The sequence below is a fragment of the Lontra canadensis genome, unplaced genomic scaffold, assembly GCF_010015895.1.
Source record: "Lontra canadensis isolate GAN:19392208 unplaced genomic scaffold, GSC_riverotter_1.0 scaffold43, whole genome shotgun sequence".
Taxonomy (NCBI): Eukaryota; Metazoa; Chordata; class Mammalia; order Carnivora; family Mustelidae; genus Lontra; species Lontra canadensis.
The window spans coordinates 3,248,786-3,276,602 of NW_022631037.1; the positions used below are offsets into that span (position 1 = coordinate 3,248,786).

General features: G+C 37.2%; 1 protein-coding gene across 1 annotated transcript in view; it reads right to left on the minus strand.

Moving 5' to 3' along the window:
- PPM1E (protein phosphatase, Mg2+/Mn2+ dependent 1E) overlaps positions 1-24,096 on the minus strand; it is a 206,834-nt gene extending 182,738 nt beyond the window's left edge. Inside the window, exon 1 of the mRNA XM_032871926.1 lies at positions 23,337-24,096. Coding sequence (XP_032727817.1) covers positions 23,337-23,806 — 470 coding nt within the window. The 5' untranslated portion in view covers positions 23,807-24,096. The remainder of the gene's footprint in view (positions 1-23,336) is intronic.
- Between the last annotated feature and the right edge of the window lie 3,721 nt (positions 24,097-27,817).

Here is a 27,817-nt window from a genome sequence, read left to right on the forward strand (position 1 = left end):
TTCCCCAAGATAAGGAACACAGCAGGGCTGTCCATTATCACCACTGCTATTCAGCACAGCACTAGAAGTCCCAGCCTCAGCAATCAGAAATAAATAAAAGAAATAAATAAAAGAAAAAATTAAAATGAAATAAAAGGCATCCAAACTGGCAAAGAAGAAGTCAAACTCTCACTCTTTGCAGATGATATAATACTTTATGTGGAAAACCCAAAAGACTCCACTCCAAAACTGCTAGAACTCATAGTTCAGTAAAGTGTCATGACATAAAATCAACAGCACAGAAATCAATTATATTTCTATACACCAACAACAAGACAGAAGAAAGAGAAATTAAGGAGTCTATCCCACTTACAGTTGCACCCAAAACTATAAGATACCTAGGAATAAATCTAACCAAAGAGGCAAAAATCTGTACTCAGAAAACTATAGAATATTCATGAAAGAAATGGAAAAATGTTCCATGCTCATGGATTGGAAGAACAGATATCATGAAAATGTTTATGCTACCTAGAGAAACCTACACATTTAATGCAATCTCTATCAAAATACCATCAACTTTTTTCAAAGAAATGGAACAAATAGTCCTAAAATTTATATGGAACCAGAAAAGACCATGAATAGCCAGAGGAATATTGAAAAAGAAAACCAAAGCTGGCAGCATCACAATTCCAGACTTCAAGCTCTATTACAAAACTATAATCATCAAGACAGGATGGGACTGGCACAAAAACAGACACATAGATCAATGGAACAGAAAAAAAAACCCAGAAATGGACCCTCAACTTTATGGTCAACTAATCTTCAATAAAGCAGGAAAGCATGTCCAATGGAAAAAAGACAGTCTCTTCAACAAATGATGTTGGCAAAACTGGACAGCCACATACAAAAGAATGAAACTGGACCATTACCTTACACCACACAAAAATAGACTAAAAATGGCTAAAAGACCTCAATGTGAGACAGGAATCCATCAAAATCCTTGAGGAGAACACAGGTTCTTCAACCTCTTCAACTTCAGCCACACATTGCCAAAGGCAAGAGAAGCAAGGGCCAAAATGAACTATTGGAACTTCATCAAGATCAAAAGCTTTTGCACAACAAAGGAAACAGTCAACAAAACCAAAAGACAACAGACAGAAGAAGAAGATATTTGCAAATGACATGTCAGATAAAGGGCTAGTATCCAAAATCTATAAAGAACTTATCAAACTTGGGGAGCCTGGGTGGCTCAGTGGGTTAAAGCCTCTTCATTCAGCTTGGGTCGTGATCCCGGGATCCTGGGATTAAGCCCTGCATCGGGCTCTCTGCTCAGAAGGGGCCTGCTTCCCCCTCTCTCTGCCTGCCTCTCTGCCTACTTGTGATCTGTCAAATAAATAAAATCTTAAAAAAAAAAAAAAAACCAAAACTTATTAAACTCAACACCCAAAGAACAAATAATCCAATCAAGAAAATGGGCAAAAGACATGAATAGACATTTCTGCAAAGACGACATCCAAATGGCCAACTGACACACAAAAAAGTGCTCCACATCACTTGGCATCAGGGAAATACAAATCAAAACCACACAGTGAGATACCACCTCACACCAGTCAGAATGGCTAAAATTAACAAGTCAGGAAATGATAAATTTTAGCGAGGATATGGAGAAAAGGGAACCCTCCTACACTGTTGGTGGGAATGCAAGCTGATGGAGCCACTTTGGGTAACAGTATGGAGGTTCCTCAGAAAGTTAAAAATAGAACTACCCTACGACCCAGCAATCACACGACTGGGTATTTACCCTAAAGATACAAATGTAGTGATCCGAAGGGGCACATGCCCCCGAATATTTATAGCAGCAATGTCCAAAATAGCCAAACTAAGGAATGATGGACTATATGTCCATCAACAGATAAATGGATAAAGATGTGGTACATATATAAAATGGAGGAGTATGCAGCCATCAGAAAACTGAAATCTTGACATTTGCAACAATGTGGATGGAACCAAAGGCTATTATTCCAAACAAAATAACTCAATCAGAGAAAGATAATTATCATATGATCTCACCGATATGAGGAATTTGAGAAAACAAGACAAAGGATCATAAGGGAAGGGAGGGAAAAATGAAACCAGATGAAACCAGAGAGGGAGACAAACCATAAGAGACTCAATCTCAAGAAACCAACTGAGGGTTGCTGGAGGGGAGGACAGTGGGAGGGATAGGGTGGCTGGGTGATGGACATTGGGGAGGGTATGTGCTATGAATTAAGACTATGAATCACAGACCTGTACCCTTGAAACAAATAATACATTATATGTTAAAGAAATATAGATCTTTTCCCATGTAAAATTAGTAACCCTTCCTTTATGAGTTCCAGAGATAATTCAATCTTTATACTGCTTTTCTATTTACTAGATATAAATTTATAGTGAAAAAATAAAAATAAGAGCCATGTAGGGACGCCTGGGTGGCTCTAATTACACATCTGCCTTCAGCTCAGGTCATGATCTCAAGGTCTTGGGATTGAGTCACACACTGGGCTCCCTGCTCAGTATGGAGTCTGCTTCTCCCTCTCCCCGCCCAGCTCATGTTTTCTCTCTCTCTCAAATAAATAAATAAAATCTTTTTTAAAAGGGGGGTGGGCATGTAATCAAGCATATCCATGATCTTCTTATTCAAGGTTCCTGTAGCCCACCTCCTCTTTTTAGAAGCCTTTATTCTAAGAAACCTCTCTTTAGAAGCCTTCATTCTCTTCTTTATTTTCCATTCTGGGTTTCACTCTAATTTAGGTCTCCTCTTCTTTTGAGCTGTCCCTATTATAACAGAGGCTGGTGGTATTCAATTAAACCTTTTAAACAAAGTTAGTGTTTTTTAAAAGACAAATTAACATGTTAAAATATATATGTATAAAATATATATTTTAGGGGCACCTGGGTGGCTCATTGGTTAAGCCTCTGCCTTTGGCTCAGGTCATGGTCTCAGGGTCCTGGGATCAAGCTCCACATCGGGCTCTCTGCTCAGCGGGGAGCCTGCTTCCTCTTCTCTCTCTGCCTGCTTGTGATCTCTCTCTGTCTCTCAAATAAATAAATAAAATCTTTAAAAATCTTTAATATATATTTATATATGTAAAAATATAAATATATGTATAATATGTAAATATATAAAAATATGTATGTATATATGTGTAAATATACATAAATATATATAAAATATATAAAAATGTGTATATGTAATAATATATAATATATAAATATATGTATATGTAAAATATATGTAAATGTACATAAAATATATAAATAAAATATATAGCACTCATAACTTAGATATTTTTACAAGTTGGTTAAATCACCCTCAGCATTTATTGAAACAAAGCAATTAATGACACCTACAATGACTTATTTATGTAATTAAAAATAAGGATCAAGAGCAAATATTTTACTCATGTGTACCACAGAAACATCAATAAAAACCCACTTTTTGTAGAGAAAAACTTTATAGTAACCTTTATCAGAAAGAATATATATTAAACATCTTATATATTTGAAGTTTAAATCATCACTATGCAAATTTATCTAGTTTTCTCATTTCATAAAAATCTGTTAAGTGTTCCAATAGCTTCCAAAAATCAAAATTACTAGACTTTCACTTGGGCCAATCAGTGCTGAAAGTAAGTATTCCCACACACTTTTTTTAAACTATAAATGATCATTTCCTGTAATCACAAACACCAAAAGGATATGCTAAAAGAATCTTCTGACACCCAACTATTTTAAGTAAAGAAACGTCAACATTACTACTTAAATTTAACCAATAAAAGCAAAAATAGTATTAAGGCCACTTATAAAAGATAATGTTTAGATGTAGGCTGAATTCAGTTAAAATTTTTACTCAAAAACATTTGTCATCTTATTTCTGTAAAATGCTTGTGATCATGACTAAGATAAAATCAAATTAATTGCTAGTTTAAAAAATAACATTATTGTAAAAGTAGTTGAGTGCTGACTATGAAGCTATCCCATATGGATTCATATCTTAGCCACTTACCAGTTGTGTAACTTGGACAAGTTTCTTACCCAGTACCTTAGTTTTCTTACCTGTAATGAATGTGTGGTTGACAACAGTGCCTAGTTCATTTGGTTGTTGTGAGAATTAAGTGAATTAATATATGCAAAATACCTGGACCAGTGCTCTACAAGCATTATTTAGGTTTTTTTTAATCTTTATTACTACTGTAAATACAGCTTAAGTGGGGAGCATGGGTGGCTCAATGGGTTAAACGTCTGCCTTCGGCTCAGGACATGATCCCAGGGTCCTGGGATTGAGCCCCGCGTTGGGCTCCCTGCTCAGTGGGAAACCTGCTTCTCCCTCTCCCATTCCTCCTGCTTGTGTTCCCTCTCTCTCTGTGTCAAATAAATAAAACCTTAAAAAAAAAAAAAACAGCTTAAGTACTAGAAATAAAAGAACTACCTGGATGAAAACCTATATTGAACTTGCTTCCTACAACTTATCCTAGCCTTCAACTTCAACAGTGCATATGCCAGGATAACCAGCATTCTATCAACAATTGCATATTTTTTAAAAAATCACAAACATTCACTGACAAGTAAATCTAAAACATAATGTATTGTTAAAGAAAGAAAAAATATATATATCATTAAATTCTATCTAAACTACACTATTTCTTACAATAAATCTATTAGTCCCAAACTATATTATATAAAGTCATGCCCTTAAAAACTTCTATGCATATAGCAACACAAGAATGTGCAGAGTAGAACATCCAATGCATCTTTAAGATTCTTAGTCTTTAGTTATAAAACCATGATGCTTGGGGCGCCTGGGTGGCTCAGTGGGTTAAGCCACTGCCTTCAGCTCAGGTCATGATCTCAGAGTCCTAGGATCGAGCCCCGCATTGGGCTCTCTGCTCAGAGGGGAGCCTGCTTCCTCCTCTCTCTCTGCCTGCCTCTCTGCCTGCTTGTGATCTCTCTCTGTCAAATAAATAAATAAAATCTTAAAAAAAAAAAAACATGATGCTTTACTTCAAATATATTCATAAAACATGGCCACTCATATTCAAAATTATATACATCTAAATATGCTTAAAACTGACAGTTCCAAAACACAGAACACTGACCTTCACTAACATAAAAAAAACTGCATTTAAAGTATCTTCCTGTTCACTTTTCTTATATTTTATGCCCTACTTTGTATGAAATGGTTTTTTGTTTTTTTAAAGATTTTATTTATTTATTTGACAGAGAGATCTCAAGTGGGCAGAGAGGCAGGCAGAGAGAGAGGAGGAAGCAGGCCCCCCGATGAGCAGAGAGCCCGATGCGGGGCTCGATCCCAGGACGCTGGGATCATGACCTGAGCCAAAGGCAGAGCTTTAACCCACTGAGCCCCCCAGGCACCCCTGTATGAAATGTTTATTATTTTTATCATTAGGCACATTTGCACTTTCATGTAACTGAACTTTATTTATTTTTTAAGTAGGCTCCACACCCAACATGGGACTTGAACTCATGACCCCGAGATCAAGAGTCGCATGCTCTATCAAAAGAGCCAGCCAGGCGCCCCGCATGTAACCTCAATTTTCATTTGGATTCTTATGTTCTCCCTGACGCAGTGGGCTCTCAAATTTTGATGTGCATCATAATTACCTATGGTTTTTATTCGAAACAGGATTCCTGGAACCCAAAGAAATTCCCCTTCAATTGTATGGGCAGGAGCACAAGAATCTGCATTTTTAACAAAACATTCCAGATGATTCTGGAGCAGGTAATTCATGTCCAACACTGTAAGAAACACTGCTCTAATGGTTTCATTTATGATATGGATGCCATGCTTTAATTCACTAAATAGTTCAATGCCTTATATGCACAAAGCTTAGTGCTGTGATCAAACATGAATTCTGCTTTAAGGAAGATACATACAGTTTAACAGAGGAGATAAAACATGCATATAAATGACATATAAAAAGGAAGGAATTATTGAATGTCTTCTAAAAAGATACAGATAAAATACTGGGGAGTTCAGGGAAGGGAATAATTACTCCCAGTTTACCTCTAGGAAATTCTAGTTGTAAATAACATTGAATTTGAAATGAGTGTTGAAGACTATGTCTTTAGATCGGAAAGACAGAAATTAATAATTCTCTCACTGAATGATAAATGTGTCTAATAATAAACATCACTCTTTCTGTCTCAGAAAAACCATTCCCTACTTCCTAAATTTTATATTTCTAATCTGGGTTATGGTCTTGTGTTGGCCTGTATATCCATCCAACACCTTGATGTGCTTGTATCTCTCTAAACATGTCTCTGAAAGGATCTATTTTAGTACTTTTAGTATTTATTTGTCCTCTGAAAGATAAGTTCACAAGTAGATACTGATACAGAGAACTATACTTATCCTTTCATAAATCTTTAGGAAGAAAATAGGATTTAAGCATAGCTGAAATGAGAACATTTTAGGCAGTCTTCAGTTCTAAAATCTCCACACATGTTGTCATCAGGTAGCATGATGAGAGGAAATGATTAGGGAAAAAAAAAAGAGAGAAAGAAAAAAAGAGAAAGAGATTTTACAATTTAGAAGCCATTATTCTAGAAGCCAAACAAAACAAATTACAGGGCAGAAGAAAGAGTATAAGGCTCTTCTATTTCCTGATTATGCGGTGTTTTGTTTAATATTTGTGGCATTTCTATTTACTTTTAAAAATTCCAGTATCTTTCTTTCCAGAGACGCAGTGAGTACAGAGTCTACAACGCCCAATATTAACTGAATAAATGACTGAGTAATTGACTTTCAGGTTATTTCTCTGGTCTTTCTTGAAGTTTACCCTTCCCTATTCAGAGAAATAAGAAGTCAGCCAGACAAGTCCCAAATGGGCTATGCTTTCTCATCTCAATGCCTTTGTACATGGTAGTCTCTCTGCTGGAATGCTTTTCAGCTCCCTCCTCCTTTTGGCTAATTCCTATTTAGTCTTCTAATCTCTAAAAATGTAAACATCCCACTTTCACAATCTAATGTCCTACATTGGCACATCTGCCTCAGTGTTCCCATAAAATGTTCCCTCCACATCACTGTGTCTTAACTCTTATCAGTATACAGAGGCAGCAAGATAACAAGCTTTGGAAGTTCAAATTCTGATTCCACCACTTACCATGTGACCCTGGAGGAGTTACCTACACATTAATTTTCTGATTTAAAAATATAAAATAGGGGCACCTGGGTAGCTCAGTGAGTTAAAGCCTCTGCCTTCGGCTCAGGTCATGATCTCGGGGTCCTGGGATTGAGCCCCACATCGGGCTCTCTGCTCGCAGGGAGCCTGCTTCCCCCTCCCTCTCTCTGCTTGCCTCTCTGTCTACTTGTGATCTCTGTCTGTCAAATAAATAAATAAAATCTTAAAAAAAAGTAGAAAATAATAGCATATAATGTGCTTAGTATATCAACTCATACATACCAAAATTAACAATTTTTATGGTACATTGTACTGTACTGTAATTTCTCTGCCTTTTCCTCTAAACCACACACTTCTTGAGGAAAGGAACATATATTTTATTTCTGCATAAGCAGCATTTAACACAGTGCTTGGCGTATAGTAGGTACTTAATATTTTTTTGATGACTAAATAAATATTACTCCCATTATAGTAAAATTAATTTGCCACTTGGAATCCTTTTTGTAATGAGGTGGAAAACAAGTGATAAGTAAAGAAAATAAACTCCATTAATATCAATTTCAAAAAAAGATACTGTCTTTAAGCATATTGTTTTTAGGATTTACTGTTATTTATACATATTAAAAAATACTAAGTGTTTCAATATCTTGCTTGAATATTGCTGGTCATATATGCCTAAGGAATTGAACACCCATAACTTTTGGTATATACTGACCATAAAATTACCAAGTCACACGTAAGGCTATCTTTATTTAGATAATGACTTAAGAAAAGTTATAATAAATCACTTTTTAAAACAAAGGAAATTCTTAACCTAGCAAAGCTTAATTAAAATCTCCCTTTTTAACCCATAGGGAAATGAGAAGAAACTCAGTTTCATGGTTTGGTGATTTTAACCTATGTAAGACTATAAAGATAAACTAATTAATGTAATATTTAATGGGCTTTTTCATTTAATGTTTAACTAGTTGGTGAATAAGAGTATTTATAAGGGTTCTTTCTGAGAAAAATGCTTTTATATTTGATCTCTAAAATATTTTAACTTCAATATATTTTTATAGAACTATACTAGAAGCTGATATCATTTGTCCTATTTCTACCTCCTTTTCTTGATAGTCAAAGATAGTTTTACTTTTTAGCATTATATGTTGAATATAAACTGATATTTTAATATATACTGTGGTGTTCTGATTCTGAAGGACAAGCTTTACTTTGAGTAATTTGTAATGCATTATGCAAAAAAATATGATTTTACAAGGATAATGATTCCAAAACTATGTTACTGCATATGGACCCATGGAATTTTAATCCACGACACTTCTAGAATACAAGTGATCACTGTTTTCTATTAATTTATAATCTGCTACTTATTAATAACATACTTCATTGTCTTCTGGAAGATCACGTACTGAATATATGATATTAATACAGACTGCAACCTGAGCAAAAGTATTTCTTTTTAATTAAAAAAATAGTTTTAAGATTTCTTTCCAAAAGAAATACAATATTGAGTGGATGAGTACTATATTAGGCATTGAAACTTTATAAACCTATACAGTTTTTTAAACCTATATAAATAGGTGCCCTTGGCTACTTCAATAATTCATACTGAAATTAAAAGATCTAAAAAGATCGGAGGACTTATCAAGTACAAAATGGGAAAAAACATCTCTAGGCACCTTAGTGAGTGAATAGTAATATGTCTGCCATTGTTATGAACTATACACTGTTATATTTTTAATAAGCAGCACTAATTTTCAGTCTTTTCTTTCATTAGAAGCAAGAGTTCAGGAAAATTCAAATGCAAAAAAGTTTTTTTTTTTAAAGATTTTATTTCATTTGACAGAGCACACTCGAAGGGGGAGCAGCAGGCAGAAGGAAAGAGAGTAGCAGACTCTCCACTGAGCAGGGAGCTCAATGTGGGACTCAACCCCATGACCCTGGAATCATGACCTAAGCCAAAGGCAGACACTTAACCAACTGAGCCACCCAAGAGCCCTAAATGCAAAAATTTAGACTGCCCTTTATTTATAGGTAAAACCTAAGTAAGATGGACTTTTTAGGCAGAAGATGAGATAAAAATCCAACTACCCTCTCTCCATCAAAAGGGAGGTTATAGTTAGCCAGGAAAAGTAGATGTTCTATGAATTACAAATAGCACCCACAGAGGCAGACAGGTGAGAAATAACATGATATCTTTAGAGAAATGCAGTGAATTCAATTGTGCTAGAAAATCCAGTGAGGCTAGACTAGAGGATAGAGACTAACGGTTGGGAGGCTACTAAAGTAATCAAGATAAGAAGTGATAAGAGCCTCAACTAGGGGGCGCCTGGATGGCTCAGTAGGTTAAGTATCAGACTCTTGATTTCAGCTCAGGTCATGATCTCGGGGCCGTGAGGTTGAGCCTGCTTGAGGCTCTGCACTGAGCGTGTAGCCTGCTTAAGATTCTCTCTTTCCCTCTCCCTCTGTCCCCTGCTCAGCCAGAGAGAGAGAGAGTCTGAACTAAGCAACAGCAGTTCATATTCAAGCAACTGAATTGAACTGAATCTTCACTGATATTCTTCCCCATAGAAATGTTTGTAACATAGCCTGAAAATCACAAAATAAACTTCAAAGCTTTAACCTCTCAAGTCAGTCTGCCTAATTTATGTCATAGTGACAACCCTAATGGTGGAAACTTGAGAAAGTTCTTTAAAATTCCTCCACCTTGGCTTCCACATCTGCAAAATAGGTTAGTAATAGAACCTAATATTAAATAAAACAGTTCTTGGACAAGCTCTGAATAAATGTAGTAGCAACAACAGAAATAGGAGCAGCTTATAACTACTACTAGTTCCACAATTATTTCAGGTGCAGACAGTGTTGATTCTCTGCAGGTTTACGTTGTTAACTAAGTTTTATGGAAAGATATTTATATTTATCAATCCAAGATTAGAGAATATCCTGGCAAAGAGCATTTAAATGCAAATTCATATTTATCTGTTTAAAAGACTGAAAATTGTTTCTAAATGCACAGTGAATTTTCCATGACCTTAAAAAGTTGAAGATATTTTTATTCTTCTAACAGTATATACAAAGATTATGAATATGACAAACCCAAGTAATAGATGAGACTGTATTTATAAGCTGCTTTAAACCAAGGCTGTATGAACTGATAAATATTCATAATAGCCAGAAATCAAATCTCAAAACTTCGGAGGTCATTTCTACAGCAAAATCAGTGAAAGCCTGATTTAATGACTGTCACCTCTCATATTTATGTAATAACTTGCTAGGTTCAATAAGAACATGTTCACAACATGATTCTTGCCCTCTAGAGTTCTGGCCTAAAAAGGATTTTATGTATCACATACCTCAAATACAATCTTATAAACCCCATATATACATATCACCATATATATATATATATGCCATATACATATATACACACGTATATATCACCTTATACATATATAAACACTATATATACATAACACCATATATATATATATATATACACATCACCTTAAAAGCGTTACATTTTATTTTTTGTTTTTTTTATGCAAAGGTGAAATTAGCTGTACCACAATTTACTTCTCAAAAAGCAGGCTTATTAAAAAGCACTATTTTGTTTTATTTTTTTTTAGATTCACAAAGTAGAAAACCGTGAATAAGAAAGTACTATATAAGGATCAATGATCAAACGTTGTGTCTTGTGGTAAGTAGGTCAAACACTTCAAATCCATACAAGAACTATGCTTCTGTGGGAATTTTATACATCATTATGGAATCAAGTCACCAGGAAAAAAAATTATGTTTGATATTTCTAACCAGCACACTGGTCTTTGATTCTTTTTCTTTTAATGACTTAAACTAAAATAAAAAGTAATGGACTGCTCTTCCTCGGACCTATATATCAGAAGGTAAAGTCTTAAGTGAAAATACAAGGAATTAAGAATAGTTTCAATCTTTTAACTAGCTCATTACTCTCTATACAGTATTCTTTTTCTTTCTCTTCAAATTTGTCATGTGAACAATATTCTCACAAAACTCTTTTAAAAACTCACAATATTGGGGCGCCTGGGTGGCTCAGTGGGTTAAGCCTCTGCCTTTGGCTCAGGTCATGATCCCAGGGTCCTGGGATCGAGCCCCACATCGGGCTCTCTGCTCGGCGGGGAGTCTGCTTCCTCCCTCTCTCTGCCTGCTTCTCTGCCTACTTGTGATCTCTCTCTCTGTCAAATAAATAAATAAAATCTTAAAAAAAAAAACCTCACAATATTATACAAAAACTCTTTTAAAGTCCCTGAAAAAATTCATTTACAAAGTTGTGGAGTGTTAATAATGAAAACTGTAAACATATTTCTGCAGCTAGTTGAAAATGTTAACAAACATACCAAAAATAACATAAAATATGAAGCCAAGCTCCTCTGCCATTCAGAGGAGAGAAAAAGAAAATAATAACAAAGAGAAAGAAGGGAAGGAGAATAGGCCTATAAAAATCTGGAAATGAAACTATCTGGTAGATTGAGCAGAGAAAAAGTTGACAATTCGTTCATTTATTCAACAAATAACTGCCTATTATGGGCCAGAACTTCTACCAGATGCTGAATACACAAAGAACAAATTCTTTATCTGTTGCCTTCAGTCTGGAGAAGACATATTAAACTAATGCATGCATGTATGTATACATATACACATATATATATATATATATATATATATACACACACACACACACACACATACAAATACGTATATATAATTAAATTGTGGTAAATTGATATAAAGAAAAAGTAAAGGATGCTAGAAAACTGAAAGTAAGACTTAATTTAGACCATGGATAAGGAAACAGCTCTATAAAGAAGAGATACTTTAAACCTAATGGTTTAGTTGGGTAATTGGAGTTAAGGAGAAAAGTTGCTTGGGCAAAAAAACCACAGAAGTACAGAGGCCTTTAAAACAGACCATGGTAGATTTGGGGAAGTAAATGAAGACCACTGTGATCGAAACATTAAAACTGAGCACAAGCAGAGGTGGGTCAAGATGAGGCCAGACAATTTGTTGTATGGAAAACTGATCAAAGGGAGGGAAATGTGGAAGGAGAAACAGCAGTTCAGAGTAATGCTATTGCCAGCTCAGTAAGAGCTGATGAAAACTTGGACCAGGCCTGTGGAAATGGAGACAAAAAGAAATGGATAAAGTACTTTGCTTTCATTTAGAAGAGAATTAAAAGACCTTTAAACAAAATAACTAAAATGTGCTGCCATCTTGCTTCTCTACTGTGGTATGAAGAATTAACTAAAATGGTCTCCCAAAGATTCCCCACTCTAACCACTCTAAAATCTGTGGATACTAATGAAATATCACTCCTGTGACTGTGTTATATTAACCACATGAGTCCTTAAAAGCAGAAAGCTTTCTCTGGTTAGCAACAAGAGAAGCCAGAGAAATGTGAACCATGAGAAGGACCTGATGTGCCATTAATGGTTTGAAAATTAAGAGGGGGGACACCTAGGTGGCTCAGTCAGTTGGGCATCCACTTTCAGCTCAGGTCATGATCCCAGAGTCCTGAGATTGGGCTCCTTGCTCAGCAGGGAGCCTGCTTCTCTCCCTCTGCCTTCTGCTTCCTCTGCTACTGTCTGACAAATAAATAAATAAAATCTAAATAAATAAATAAACCAAGGAGGAAAAAAGACGAAGACAGCCATTTGAGAAGGACCATGGGTGGCTTCTACGAATGATAATCAGCCCCCCCACCTGACAGCTAGCAAGGAAATAAGGACCTCAGATCTTTTAAAAGTATCTAGATTCTGTTAACAACCTGTATAGATTTGGGAAGTAGAGTCTACCCCTGAGACTCCAGACAAGTCCAGTCTAGCCAACACACTGGTCTTGACTTGAGACCTTAAGCAGAGAGCCCAGCTGAACATTCCTGGACTGCTGACCTACGGAACTGTAAGATAATAATGGGTGTTGTTTTAAGCCCTTAAGTTCTGGTAACACATTACACAACAACAGAAAACTAACAGAAAACTATCACCTGTATACTCTGTGAGAAGTTAACAATTTGATTATTGAAATCTGAATCAGATTATTCTCTTGTCATAGAAAGAACTGTAGCGCGGGGGGGGGGGCAACTGGGCGGCTCAGTAGTTAAGTGTCTGCCTTTGGCTCAGGTTATGATCTTAGGGTCCTGGGACTGAGCCCTGCACTGGGCTCCCTGCTTGGCCAGAAGCCTGCTTCTCCCTCTCCCACTCCCCCTGCTTGTGTTCCCTCTTTCGCTGTGTATCTCTCTGTGTCAAATAAATAAGTACAATCTAAAAAAAAGGAGGGGGGTGCCTGGGTGGCTCAATTGGTTAAGCAACTATCTTCAGCTCAGGTCATGATCCTGGAGTCCCAGGATCCAGTCCCCAAATCAGGCTCCCTGTTCAGTGGGGAGTCTCCTTCTCCCTCTGACACTACCCCCCGCCAATCCTCTCTCATTCTCTCTTTTTCAAATAAATAAAATCTTATAAATAAATAAATAAATATAGGCAAAATAAGTTCAGCTTGTAATTCCTCCAAAGACTAAATAAAGATGTATTTAGTGATTGGTGAACCCATTTAAATATGACTTTGAAATTAAATGTTAGATATGTGTTAAAGAATTAAAGTTTTTGTTACTAAGTCTAAAGCTGTGCCATTCAATTTAGTAGCCACTAACTAGTCCCATGTGGCTACTAAACATTTGAAGTGTGATATTCCAAAATGAGATGTACTATAAGTGTAAAAGATACAGAGGATTTTGAAAACCTGGTATAAAAATTTAAAAGAACTAAATAATATTTTAATATTAATTACATATTAAATGGTAATATATTTTAATATATAATATTTGGATATATTGGGTTAAATAAATTATTAAAACTAAATTCACCTGTCTCTTTTCAATTTAAAATGTGGTTAAGTGGGGTGCCTGGGTGGCTTTGTGGGTTAAGCCTCTGCCTTTGGCTCAGGTCATGGTTTCAGGGTCCTGGGATCGAGCCCCACATCGGGCTCTCTGCTCAGCAGGGAACCTGCTTCCCCCTCTCTCTCTGCCTGCCTCTCTGCCTACTTGTGATCTTTCTCTCTGTCAAATAAATAAATAAAATCTTTAAAAAAGAAAAAATAAATAAATAAATAAATAAATAAAATGTGGTTAAGAGAAAATTTTCAATTATATATGTGATTCAGTTGTACTCCTATTGGAAAGCATTGGTCTAGACTTTTAGGCAGGTGTCCTCTTCAAATAGCGAAAACATGAACAAATCAAACCTCTCCTACTATGAAGTTAGACAAAGTAATTTGGCAATATCTAACAAAGTAAAGGTGTATGTAACTTCAGTCTGACAATTCCACTTTCAGGTATATACCCAAGAAATCTATGAATATGCACAAGGAGACATATCTAAACTACAGAATTATTTGTAGGACAGAATATGCTAATTTTTCCACCAATGTTTTATGTTCTTTTCTCCATAGCATAGAGTTGTTCTCAGTCCTGTTTGCTGTGAAATATGGACTATAAGTGGTGCCAACATGAACTGCATTCTAGTCAATGCAAAGTGAAAAGACTATTTGCTCCTTCTAAAGACTGGCTGCTAAAAACCTCCAAATCATTCTCCATTCTTAGGTCTGCTGAATGGATGTTGGTGCCTGAAGCAACCTTGGAAACCACAGGCTGAAGGTGACATACACTCTATTAGCTTCGATGGCTTAATCACTCTATAGAACCCAGCCCTTTCTTCTCCACTGAAAGTTAACTCTGTGAGCAAGAAATGAACACTATGTAAAGCTTTTGAGATTTCAGGATTTACCCATTAGAGCAGCTAGTATTAAACTAATATAGTGATAATTCACAAAAAAACCCAGAAACAATCCAAATGTCTGTCGATAGATTGGATAATTAAGTCATAGTACAATCAGACAACGGAATGATATAAAGTACCTAAAATGAAAAAAAAAAAACAAAAAAAACCTGGATCTCTATATAACAACATGAAATTTTTTCAAGACAGCTAGTTACAAAACCAAAAACAAATTAAAAAGCCCAGCATATACTGAGACCATACAAATGCACTTGTAATAAAAATATAAAAATATACAGAACAGGAGAGTACATTCCAAGAATTCCCAGATTACCTCTGGGAGGAAGGGAATGGGTTCAGAGAAGAGAGTGAAAACAGAGTCTTCAATTACATATGAAATGTATAATTTCCTTAAAATAATCCTAATTATGATTATTTGTTAAAACTGGATGATGGGTATATGGATATTTACTTTATTATTCTATTTTGTAAATGTTTAAATTATTTTATAATATCAAAAATCTTTTTCTTATACATATTTGCTTAGAGAGTAAACTAGTAAAACCTTGTTAGAGGACATTTAAAACTATGTATCAAGAGCCTTAAATATGTAAATATCTTTTAACACAGTCCCAACACTAGAAATATACTCTAACAGAAATTAAAGTTTGTTTTAAAATTATGAACATCACACTATTCTTAGAGTAACCAAAAATTGGTAACACCTAAAATGTCCAACAGAATTTTGATTAGATTACTGAGCATTCATTTTAAAATTGCAGAGGATATAATGGGAAGCGGGATGAGTTATCTGGAGGTAAGGATGAAAAAGATTGGCCATAAATTGATAATTGCTAAGGCTGGGTGATAAGTGTACTACTTTATTTTTTATATACTTTAAATTTTCTATAATAAAAAGTTTTAACATATTAAAATTTACTAAGCTTTTTAGATTTTTGTACTAAGTTTTTTTAAAAGCAATTTAAAATTGTAAGAACTGGGGTGCCTGGGAGGCTCAGTGGGTTAAAGCCTCTGCCTTTAGCTCAGGTCATGATCCCAGGGTCCTGGGATTGAGCCCCACTTTGGGCTCTCTGCTCAGCGGGGAGCCTGCTTCCCCCTGCTTGTGATCTCTGTCTGTCAAACGAATAAATAAAATCTTTTAAAAAAATAAAATAAAATAGTAAGAACTAGGGGTGCCTGGGTAGCTCATTCGGTTAAGCAATTGCCTTCAGCTCAGGTCATGATCCCAGGGTCCTGGAATGGAGGCCTGTGTCGGGCTCCTTGCTCAGTGGGAGCCTGCTTCTCCCTCTCCCTTGGCCTGCCACTCCCCCTGCTTGTGCTCACTTGCTCTCCTTCTCTGTCAAATAAATAAAATCTTAAAAAATTAAAATAAAATAGTAAGAACTACATGTATTTATTTTTAGAACTATCTTTTTTTTTAAATCGTAGCTCATTCATTGGATCAGCAAATATTTTTTGTGTGTGTCCTTTATGTAGCTCTCATTATTAACTTAGGAACACGATGGCAAATGTGTAGCTAATAATCCAATACAATTGCCTCCAAACACTTGCTTAGGCACCTTACCAAAATATTTGGGAGAACCATGTATACACACACACACACACATCCATGTATGTATGTATATGTATGTACATAGTTATAAATTATGTACATACACGCTCATGCATACATACCTGCACATTTGCACATATACAACTCTTACCAGCAATATTTTTTTTTTTTTAAAGTAAGCTCTACGTCCAACATAGGGCTTGAACTCATGACCCTGAGATTAAGAGTCACATGCTCTTAAGAGTCACATGCTTAAGACTGAGGAGCTAGGCACCCCTCATCAGTAGTATTTCAATATTTCTTTGACTAACCTGTATTTTACTATTTCACATAATCTATTTAATAAATCCATTTTTGTTCATTTCTAATCAGATAGGATTGTATTAGCTTTTTTAAAAAATCTAATGTAGGGGTAGGGAAAAATAATTTAAAGATAAAAATATAAAAAATCTAATGTAAGTATGGGGGAAGCATAGGCTCTCAAGTTTTGTTGTTTCTTACACTTACAAATATGTTCAACCCATGATTTCTTTGCAGGAACTTTTAAATCCAAATATCCATTTGTGAGGATTAGTTTTGTTAGAACCAGGAAATATAATCAATAGATCCATTGGTGCAGGTAAATCACAATACTTTATAATGTTCTGAAAATTGGAGGGAGGATATCACTGTTGACTCTTCTAACCTGTGAAACTTGCATTTCATCAGTATACCTCATTTACCACACTTGACATGAAATCAGTTGTCATACAGAACTGCCAATCTCAATCAATACATCAAATATTAATAGCACCCAATTTCATATTCTGTATACAATTTCATATTTTGTATATTTTGTATGCAAATAGATTTTAATATTTTCTTCTTTCACCCCAATGGATTATTTTGGGCATACCTCACTTTGAAGACCCCTGCTCTAGTAGAAGATAGATATTTGTTGACCAAAAAATAATGAATCAAAACAAGTGCTACAAGAGGACTAATCCCTGGGTTTCTAGAGGGACACATAGAAGAGACACTAACTCATGACTGTGAGTTGGCAAAATGTTGCTAAATGGAGAACTTAAGAATGGGTAATAGATTGATCGGGCAGATTGGGGGTGAGGAAGCATGATATTCCAAGCAGAAGGAATAGTGTGTTATTATGCAAAGGTGCAGAGGTAACAGCAAACACAGCACTTTCAAACTAGTGTATTAGTCGTCTAAAATGGCTGAAGTGTAGTTTCTAGAGCTGTAGAAGCGGGAGGGAGTAGGTATTTAGGGATTCAGAGATGAGCTGATGGAATAAGATTATAAGGCCTTCTTTGGATTTTATTTGAAGGGCGATGGAGAGATAAATGATGAAGGTATATAGTAAATAATTTGGCCTTGCCCAAAGAGAGATCTAGCCTTTGTCCCTTGCTCCTGGAAGGTAACCTCTAAACCCTGGAATTTCTAGAGTAATAGTAGTATCATATATGTGAGACCCCTGGACCATGTGGTATCAGCCTGAATTCCAGTTCAACCAATCAAGCAATAAGTCTCAATAAAAACTCTGGACACTGAAGCTCAGAAGAGGTGCTTGGGCTGGAATACTCTATGTGTATTACCACACATCAACCCTGGGGAGGGGAGCATTGTCTTCAATACTGAAGACAACGAAAGTTTCACATTTAAAACTCTCCTAGATTGTGCCTATGCATGTCTTCCTTTGGCTGGTTCAAATTTGTATCTTTTCCCTAAAATGAACAATATCCATTAGTATAATAGTCTTTAGGGAGTTCTTTGAGTCTTTCTAGTGAATTATCAAATCTGGAGGTGGTTTTGAGAAACCCCTAAACTTAACAGTTGATGTCAGAAGTGAGGGAGGTCTTGGGTGGACTCTTCCCTCTTCATAGTTGAAACCTAACTCCTTGCAGCTGGGGTCAGAAGTCTTGGGGAGACTTGGTGGTCTGGAGGATTATGCCTTTAACCTCGCAGTTAGGCTAACTCTGGGAAAAGAGTAAAAATATATAAGTAGTAGGGACAGCTACACAATCTACATAATCTAGATTCTACAGAAATCACTTTGGGGGTGCCTGAGTGGCTCAGTGGGTTAAGCCTCTGCCTTCGGCTCAGGTCATGATCTCAGAGTCCTGGGATCGAGCCCCGCATCGGCTCTCTGCTTGGAGGGGAGCCTGTTTTCCCCTTCTCTCTCTGCCTACTTGTGATCTTTGTCTGTTAAATAAATAAATAAAATTAAAAAAAAAAAAAAAAGAAATTACTTTGGCTATAATGGTGAGACTATATTGGTGAAGAGTAAGACTGGCAAAAGATGACAATGACAGTGGGAATGGAGAGGGACATATCTGTGAGATATTGAGATATTTTCAAGGCAAAATTGATTGAATGTGAGGGGTGAGAGAGAGAGATCAGGAATGGACCCACCAGAAAGAAAATCAGGTTTTAGTTTTGCTTATTTGCAGGGGAGACAAGAAGAAGCTGGAAGATTGAATTGGGTGGTGAACAGTTTGAGAAGCTTTCTAGATATTCAGGTAAAGCTATTCCATTAGCAGTCAAAGCAGAGATGGATATAGAGTTGGGAACCATAATAACAAATAACCAAAGTCATGGGGGAAATTGATATTGACTACAAATAAGTCACCAGAGTGGAAAAGGTTAAGGATGAAATATCAATATTAAAGGGACAGTTGGAGTACTAAAAATTCACAGAAAAGCAGCAACCTAAGAGGCAGGAATAAAACCTGAAAACTTAACCTTTTCAGGTTAAATAAATGCTTGAAAATTTTTTCTTCTTTTTGTTAATGAAAATTTTCTCCATTTCTTATAGTGAACATTTATTACTTCTTAATAAGAAAAAAAGATGTAGTTTTAAATGAATATTTTAAAGCTTGCAACCATGTATTTTTTCTATATATGTAAAAGTGAGACAAAATTTACTCATTTTCTGACCTATCTCAAACTTAATAATGATTCACATAATTCAATGTAACTGAATTATTAATATCTAAAACCAAAAATTTTCTTTTCAAAGCAATTTTAAAAGTACCTCCCACCCCTCATTACTATCTGGAACTACTTAACTTCACGGGGCTCCTGGAATATCTGTCTCCCCCTCAAGAAGACCAACAAAGACTAAATGAATAACTGAGGAAACAATTGCTCTAAAAACCTAATGACATAGAGCTCTAGTAAAGACTTCAGAGGATGTGTTTCTTCTGGATTAAAACAAATAGATATCCCCAGTATAGTGTAGATAAATAAAATACACCATATTGACCCATGTAACCTATGCATGTAGCCTCATATTCACATTTGCTATAAGATCAGTTACAAACTCTTGTTTGCAAATTATTTCAAAGCTATAAAATATCTCATTTCTACCTTTACAAAGAGAGTCTCTCATTAACCTCAGAAATTCTAATACTATGTCACTAAAAAATATTTATTTTAGGGGCACCTGGGTGGCTCAGTGGCTTAAGCCTCTGCCTTCGGCTCAGGTCATGATCCAGGGTCCTGGGATCGAGCCCCACATCAGACTCTCTGCACATTGGGGAGCCTGCTTAGCTTCCTCTCTCTCTGCCTGCCTCTCTGCCTACTTGTGATCTCTGTCAAATAAATAAATAAAATCTTTAAAAAATATATATATTTATTTTAATCTCTTGGGGGACATTTAACCTTAAAATAAAACAGATCCTCTTATACTAGCAGCTGAAGGTTCTAAATCATTGGAGTTTCTTATTGACAATAGATCAATTCAGTGAAACAGTTCTAAAATATTGCATGCATTTATTATTGATTCTTAAGGTTTAATAAACTGGAAAAAATGTTTAAATGGTCCTCAAGAAAACTTTTATAGTCCACAACAGAGGTCTTTCTCATCCAAGATTTTTGCTGTTTTCAAATTATTGTTCTTATTCTTTCAAAATGTTATGTGTTCTTTTTAATCTGGTAGAGAAATATCTAAGTATACATTTCCCATTTTTAATGCAAAATCTTTATCCCAAATACTCTGAAAAATTTTTAAGTTGCTAATTATAACTGTATTTTGTCTATTTAAACCTTGATCCTTTACTTACCTAAGTAATTGCCTACCTCAAGTTAGCCCTGACTTTGAGTGTACCAAAATGAAGAATGTTAAATATATCTGGTGTTCTTGTTATAAAATTCTTGAGAAGCAAAATATTGAGAAAAACATTCACTGTTTTAATTTCCAACTGGTGTATACATAAAACTAATCAAAAGATAAGCACCCTTATTTCTTTTCTTCAGAGAATCTGTTTATTTAGCAGCTCCATATTGTATATTTCCAAAATCCTGATAGAAAACACACACTAGAGACTTATAAAACTGGTATTAAATGCAGTGTTATTTTCTTCTTACACTAGTCCCAATTATTAAATTGGTGAATATATAGTTCAGGTAGTTCTATTTAAGAATTTCAGCTCTCTTTGACAAGCATGGCAGAGTTTTTAAAGTATATCACAAATTCCCAAAATGAAAAATGGGTGAGAAAATATTTGGGGAAAAGAAAATCACCTTCCCCAAATAAGCAATTTCAACATATTTCTAATCAGAATTATTTCAAAATATTTCCTAGGAAATTTAAGGACCCATCATTTCAAATATGTAAAGGAGAATTTTCTGGTTCAGAGATTGAGAAATGTCAGAATTACTTGTACATTTAGATCCACTTTCTCATCTATAAAATAAAGTGCTTAGACAGAAAACTGATCTACAGTGTTTTCCAGTATTGACTCTGGTGACTAATTGATATGATTTTCTTTTATAAATAAAAAATAATTAGAAGTATTAATTTAAAAGTATATTTTTAACACAGTGAAGGTTTCCTTTGTTTTTTATTCTGTTAAGGATCTTAAAGATACTTTACATAAACAAGCCAGCCATTTTATATCTGAATAAAAATAGATTAATAGCTTTTGTATGAAGCACAGTAAAAATGATAAAATCTCTGATTTAAGGTGAAATAATATTTTCTAACTTTGTTAGTTTTACTTCAAATCCAAACTTCTGTTCTCAAATGGCCATTTTATCATTTGAATATCTTTTTCTAGTTTTATGCATATTGAAATTAATCTTGCTTCCTTTCCTATGGAAAAACACATTTACCACCTTATCATCTTTATATAGATTCCATTTTTTAAAAAAAACTTTTTGAATGGCAAATGTTCATGGTTGTTCCAAACTAATGACTCTTCTTAATGAACCTTCTCTAATGTTTAAATGTGCGTCTCTTTGTCACTGCATTTGTAAAGGTAAGAACTGTCAAAAAAGGATCAGTCTGATGCTCAGATAAATTCCTCCACTTTTTAAACATTTCCATTTTAACCAGAAGTTCTAAATGTCTTTATTTAGTGTTTAAAAATGACATTTCATGAGCCCTCTTCTCTGACAGTTTACAAACACTAGGAAGAAATACTCTAAAATGTTAATACCGGTTATCCCTAGTGGTGGTATAACACGCCATTTTATTTTTTATATTTCCCAGAAAGCATTATTACTTTGGTAATCGGATTGCATTTCAAAATTAAATTTTAAAAGGCTTATAAAGTATAGGACATCAACACAGTCCACTTCTCCAGCAGAAAGGTTAAATGCTTTTCCCCTATTGATAAGCTTGTTCTTTAACGGGAAGAATGATTTGATCAGGTGTCTGTCAGGTTGGATGAAGACTACATTTACTTTCCAGGCCCTTCTTTTAAGTTAGGCTTTGAACTTAATTGCAGTGATTCTTGCAGCAGTAAACTTCGGGGGGGGGGGGCAGAGTAACACCTTTCAATACAACTATCAGCAGAATGCCAAGAGACTCTCAGGTTTACCAATATTTTCAAAGACTTGTCAGTATTCTCCTCCGTCATTCCAGAACAATTCCATTTAGAAAGAAACGCAATTGTAAACCATTTCTATTTCAAGCCCATAAAAACCAGACCTGGGATGAAAGGCAAAGCCTTGACCTTTCTATTTCAGACTTTCATCTGTGTGGCTAAGCCATCTGCTTTTTCTCCCCTACCCCATCTACTTAATGGACTGAAAATACTGCACCTGAATGCAATTTTATCAAACCAGCCTGACTTTTCCACTTTAACGAATTACGACTCTTTCACCTCAAGTCTCGCTCGTAAAAATGTGCTTACCCTTCCCTCTCAATTCCTTCCCATCTCCCTCAATTATGAGTTATCAAATATCGTTAAGATACGCGGCTTCCGTGGATTAAGCCATCTCAAGATCTCTTCACTTTCCACGCCGAGCGCCTGAAGGAAAACCTACTCCAGTCTCTCCTCCTGTGGCTATAAAGCCGGTATTATTATCATTGTTGTTGCGGTTACGCAGGAGGCACCTCGCATCGCAGCCTAGAAGGGAGTCGCGTCTCTCCGCCGCCAAACAACAGGGGACTCAGACTGGGAAAAGACAGACCCGGGTGGGAGGAAACCTCCACGATGAAGAAGGGAGCTGCTAAGAGGGAGCTCGGAAGACTGGAAGAAAGGACCTTCCGAAGCACGAAGGGAAAGCGGTGTTTGTGAAGTGGAGCAAGAAGTGGGCGGCCGAGGTGCAACGGGAAGAAGGGGCCCGAGACCCGCGGGAGGGCCGGGGCCAGTGGGAGGGCGGGGGCCGAAGCGGGCGTGGGCAGCTCGCAGCGACCGCCGGAGTCCGAGGAGCTAGGGAGCTTCTAGCCGCGCGAGGCGCGGGAGAGGGGGCGAAAAGAGGAAAAGAGCAGTTGAGGGGCCGAGAGAGCCGCGTCGAGGCCGGCGCGGCGGGGACAGCGGGCCCACCCACAGCCAAGCCCCGCTACTTAACTATTTGTAGAGCTGCTGCAGGCACAGGTCCAGGCTCTCGCCCTCCACCTCCTCACGGGTGATGCGCTCCGACAGCGGCCGCGGGAGCGGGGGTAGAGGCGGCAGCTGGGGCTGCGGCGGCGGCGGCTGTACGGCCGACTGCCCCCGGGCTGCCGCCGCGTCCTCTTCCTCGCCCTGCGCCGCTGCCACCGCCTCTTCCTCCACCGCCTCCTCTTCGGGCTCGGGGTCTTGCTCCTGCTCTTGCTCCCCCTCCTCCGCAGCGGCCACAGTGGCCACCTCCTCGCCAGGGTCCTCGACCGAAGCCTCGGCCGCCTCAGCCGCTACCAGTTCGGGCTCGGGCTCGGGCTCCGGCTCCGACTCGGGTTCGGGTTCCGGCTCGGGCTCGCCGCCGCCGCACGGTCCGCGAAACTCGCCCAGGAATAGCTCCAGGAAGCGCCGGTAAGTTTTCTCCTCGGGGCTGCAGCCGGCCATCGTTGCTCATGCCCCGGGGCCGACCGGGAAGTAGGGAGGGGGGGGTAGGGAATCCAGGAAGGGGAGGGGGGCTGCTCTCGAGCCTCGGGCTCCCGCAAAGGCTGTTAACGGCCGCACCGGCACGAGCTATCAGCACTAGGTTGCCTGGAGAGGGCTCCCGCAGGCGTGCGCGCCGCCGAGCGCGGACGTGCGCGGCCCGGGGGTGGGGGCGGAGCGCGCCGCCCCCTCTCGGGTCTGGAGGGAAAGTTGTTGGCGGGCGCGCGCGCAGGGTCCAGCGGCGGCCCACCCTCCAGCCCTCCGGAGAGCTCAGCCCACGCTGCCTAGAGACTGTCGCCATGGTAACCGGCTCTAATTAAGAATTTCAGGGTCCCTCCCGTCGAGCCCGCGGAGTCGAAAAGGACACTCGACTCGCCCGCTCTCCAACTCTACATATCTTTATTGTATGGATACCCTAGCCTCAACTGGGTAAGAGTGAACTAAGACATCTCCAAGTCTAACTGCTGGTTCCCACTTGGATTGGATTTACCTCGGTTTTCCTTATCTGTCCCTGCGTTGCCTTAGCGTAGGTGTCTGTTGAAAGATACCGCAGTGTCAACACCTTTTGTTGTTGGTGACACCAATTTAATAAGTAGTTTGGGGGAAAGGGGTATCACACACCTTTCAAGTGGTAGGTTCCTTTGCATATATCCTCTCATTTGATTCAGTGAAGAAAGTGGTGTTATCCTTATTTCTTAAAGACAGGAAACAAGATTGATATATATCTACTTCCAGGTTTCAAAGCTACTCACCATGGCATTGTAATTAGAACCCAGTTATCAGCCTCCAAAGCCTTCTAGAACAGTTTTTCTTTTACTCTTCTCTTCTTTGCTTCTGCAATATGTCTATAAAGGCTTATTTTTACAGGGCTTTATAGTTTACAAGTGTTTTCATACCTTTAATCCTTACAATAACATCTCGAGGTAGAAGACATCATTATGATTCCATTTTATAGATGAGAAAGCTGAGCCATAAAGATGTGACTTTGCTCAAGGTCACAAACAAGTGATGCAACAAGGACTAAAATCCAGGTCCTTTCACTGCAAAGCCATTAGTTTTCCAGCATTCCAAGACACCCCTCTGTAGTCTCTGTATAAAACATATTATACCTTATTACATAATATGTACTTTTCATACATTTTCTTTGCTCTTCTTCCCCATCCTTCAAGCCTCCTTTTCTTTCTTAGATTGAAACTGAAATGACTTTAAATGATCCTAATTTTCTTACCAAACTATACACAAACCTATTATTTTCAAGCCTTACTGAGGGGAGTGGGAGAAGGAGAAACTGTGTTGTTATACAGCTGTATAGATGATAGCATCATTACTGCATACTGCCATGTCCATGGCAACATATAATTCGGCAAAAACATAGTGATTCTTTCTCTACTTTGAAAAACATGTTCACAAATTATCCACCCCATCCTCTCCATTTATTGTTTCTGGGTTTTAGTTAGATTTAGGGTCTGAAATACCATTTCTAGTTGGCTATTAACGGAAGAAGAAGGAGTCTCCCTGCCAACTGTTTTCATGTAATACTGTATTCTAAATCCTTGACCTGTTACTGTTATTTTAAGATTAAGTGGGTTGAGCTCACTAATGTACATTATGGCATCATGTAAAACAGACATCCATTCTTTCTCCTAGTTCAAGATTAAATAATACATGATAGAAAGCATATAGTGAGTAATGCACATAAGTCCTCTATAACTATTTATTTTTGTCTCTGAGGTAAATGGAAAGACCCAATAAATAAGTCTGTTTCCAGACAAGCTAAATGTATTTATATGTGTTTTGTTTAAAATATCACCAATGTAGAACAACTTTTCTATGAGATGCCAAGAAAGCCTTTAAACTCCTCATTCGTCTTTGTTTTCAATCCACCTGTTCATTTCCATTTCAGAATGTCTAGAAAAGACTGACAAAACTTTTAAGGCTGCAAACCTAAATGTCCACAACTTTACATTCCAATAACTTTAAAATCTCAGAATTTGACATATCATTTAGTTCAAGAGTACATAGCTTTCACCTATAACAATTCATATCAAGCTACACCTTACTTTATAATGTAGTTGCCTCCCTGATCTAGATGACATTTGTGACATTAATTTATGACTCAACTCACATATCAAAGGGAAGTATTATATGGTGAAGAAACATTACTACTAAGAGTAAAAAGCCCACACTTCTTTATTACTATAAATGAGAGGTGTGTTTGCTTATATTAATAAAGATATTCCTTCACAAATATGGATCCTATTCCTTTCATTTGACAGAGTAGCTTTGCCAGAAGGTTGCTGACAGCAGTGCTGGGATCTCAGAGCAGCTGTGTAGGATGATTTTGCCATTGTCAAGAAGTCTTTTTAGTCATTATTTTGCATTGCTTTACTTTCCTTTTCAGTTCCTTTTCTCCTACACTTTCCTAATCCCCTTTCTTACTATCTATTAAAAAATAGTGAGCTACGAAAGTGCATGTACCAAGAGTATTTAAATTTTTTGAGGTTTTTCTTTCTTCGTAAGAATTGCTCTCCTTCTAACCCTTAGATCTTTGAAGGAAATATACAATGTCCTTTCATGGATAATCATAGTAATGATGATATCTATAAAATTAAAAAGAATTGTTAGGGGCTCCTGAGTGGCTCAGTCAGTTAAGTGTCTGCCTTTAGCTCAGGTCATGATCCCAGGATCCAGCGATGGAGCCTCTCATTAGGCTCTCTGCTCAGCCTGGAGCTTGCTCTCTCTGACACTGCCACCCCCTCCCCCAACCTCATGCTTGCTCACTCGCTCTCTCTCAGTCTGAAATAAATAAATAAAATCTTTAACAAAAAAAAAAAAAAAAGAATTGTTGAGTTTGGCAGTTTCTTATCATATGACCCAGGAATTCCTCTCCCAGGTATTTACCCATAAGAAATGAAAACATGCACACCAAACACATACAAAAAACCTGGTACATAAATGGTTCACAATAGTTTTATTCGTAATAGCTTCAACTTGGAAATAACCCAGATATCCATTAATAGGTGAGTGAATAAACAAATTGTGGTGTATTCATACAATAGACTACTACTCAGTAGTAAAAAAATTACTGATGAACACAATGTAGGTGAATCTCAAAAACATGCTGAGGGAAAAAAATCCAGGCACAAAAGGGTACATACTATATGATAATGTTTACATGAAATTCTAGAACAGGCAAAAATAATCTATGGTGGTTGCTTGCAACTGAGGTGGCATGGGAGATTCATGGAAAAGGAGTAAAAAGGAATGTGGAGGGGTGGGGAATTAAAATGTTCTATATCTTGGGCGTCTGGGTGGTTCGGTGTGTTAAGCCTCTACCTTTGACTCAGGTCATGATCTCAGGGTCCTGGGATCGAGTCCCGCATCGAGCTCTCTACTCAGTGTGGAGCTTGCTTCCCCCTCTCTCTTTCTCTGCCTGCCTCTCTGCCTACTTGTGATCTCTGTCAAATAAATAAATAAATAAAATCTTTTAAAAAAATAAATAACAAATAAATAAAATGTTCTATATCTTGACTGGGTGGTCACATCTATATATTCATTTGCCAAAAATTATTAAAGCAGGGCACCTGGGGGGCTCAGGCAACTTTTTAAATTTATTTTTTATTTATTTAATTTGAGAGAGTGTGGAGTGGGGGGGATGGGCAGAGGGAGAAAGAATCCTCAAGCAGACTCCCCACTGAGCGTGGTGCCCAACACAGGGCTCAAAGCCAGGGCCCTGAGATCATGACCTGAGTTGAATTCAAATCTGTTGCTTAACCAACTGAGCCTCCCTGGTACCCCAAGTGTCTGACTCTTGATTTCAACTCAGGTCTTGATCTCAAGGTTGTGAGTTCAAGCCCCATGTTTGGCTCCATGCCTAATTTTTAAAAAAAATATTAAAATGTACATTTTCTGTAACTGTATTATAAGTAAATTAAAGTTGATTTTAAAAATTAAACACGGGGATGCCTGGGTGGC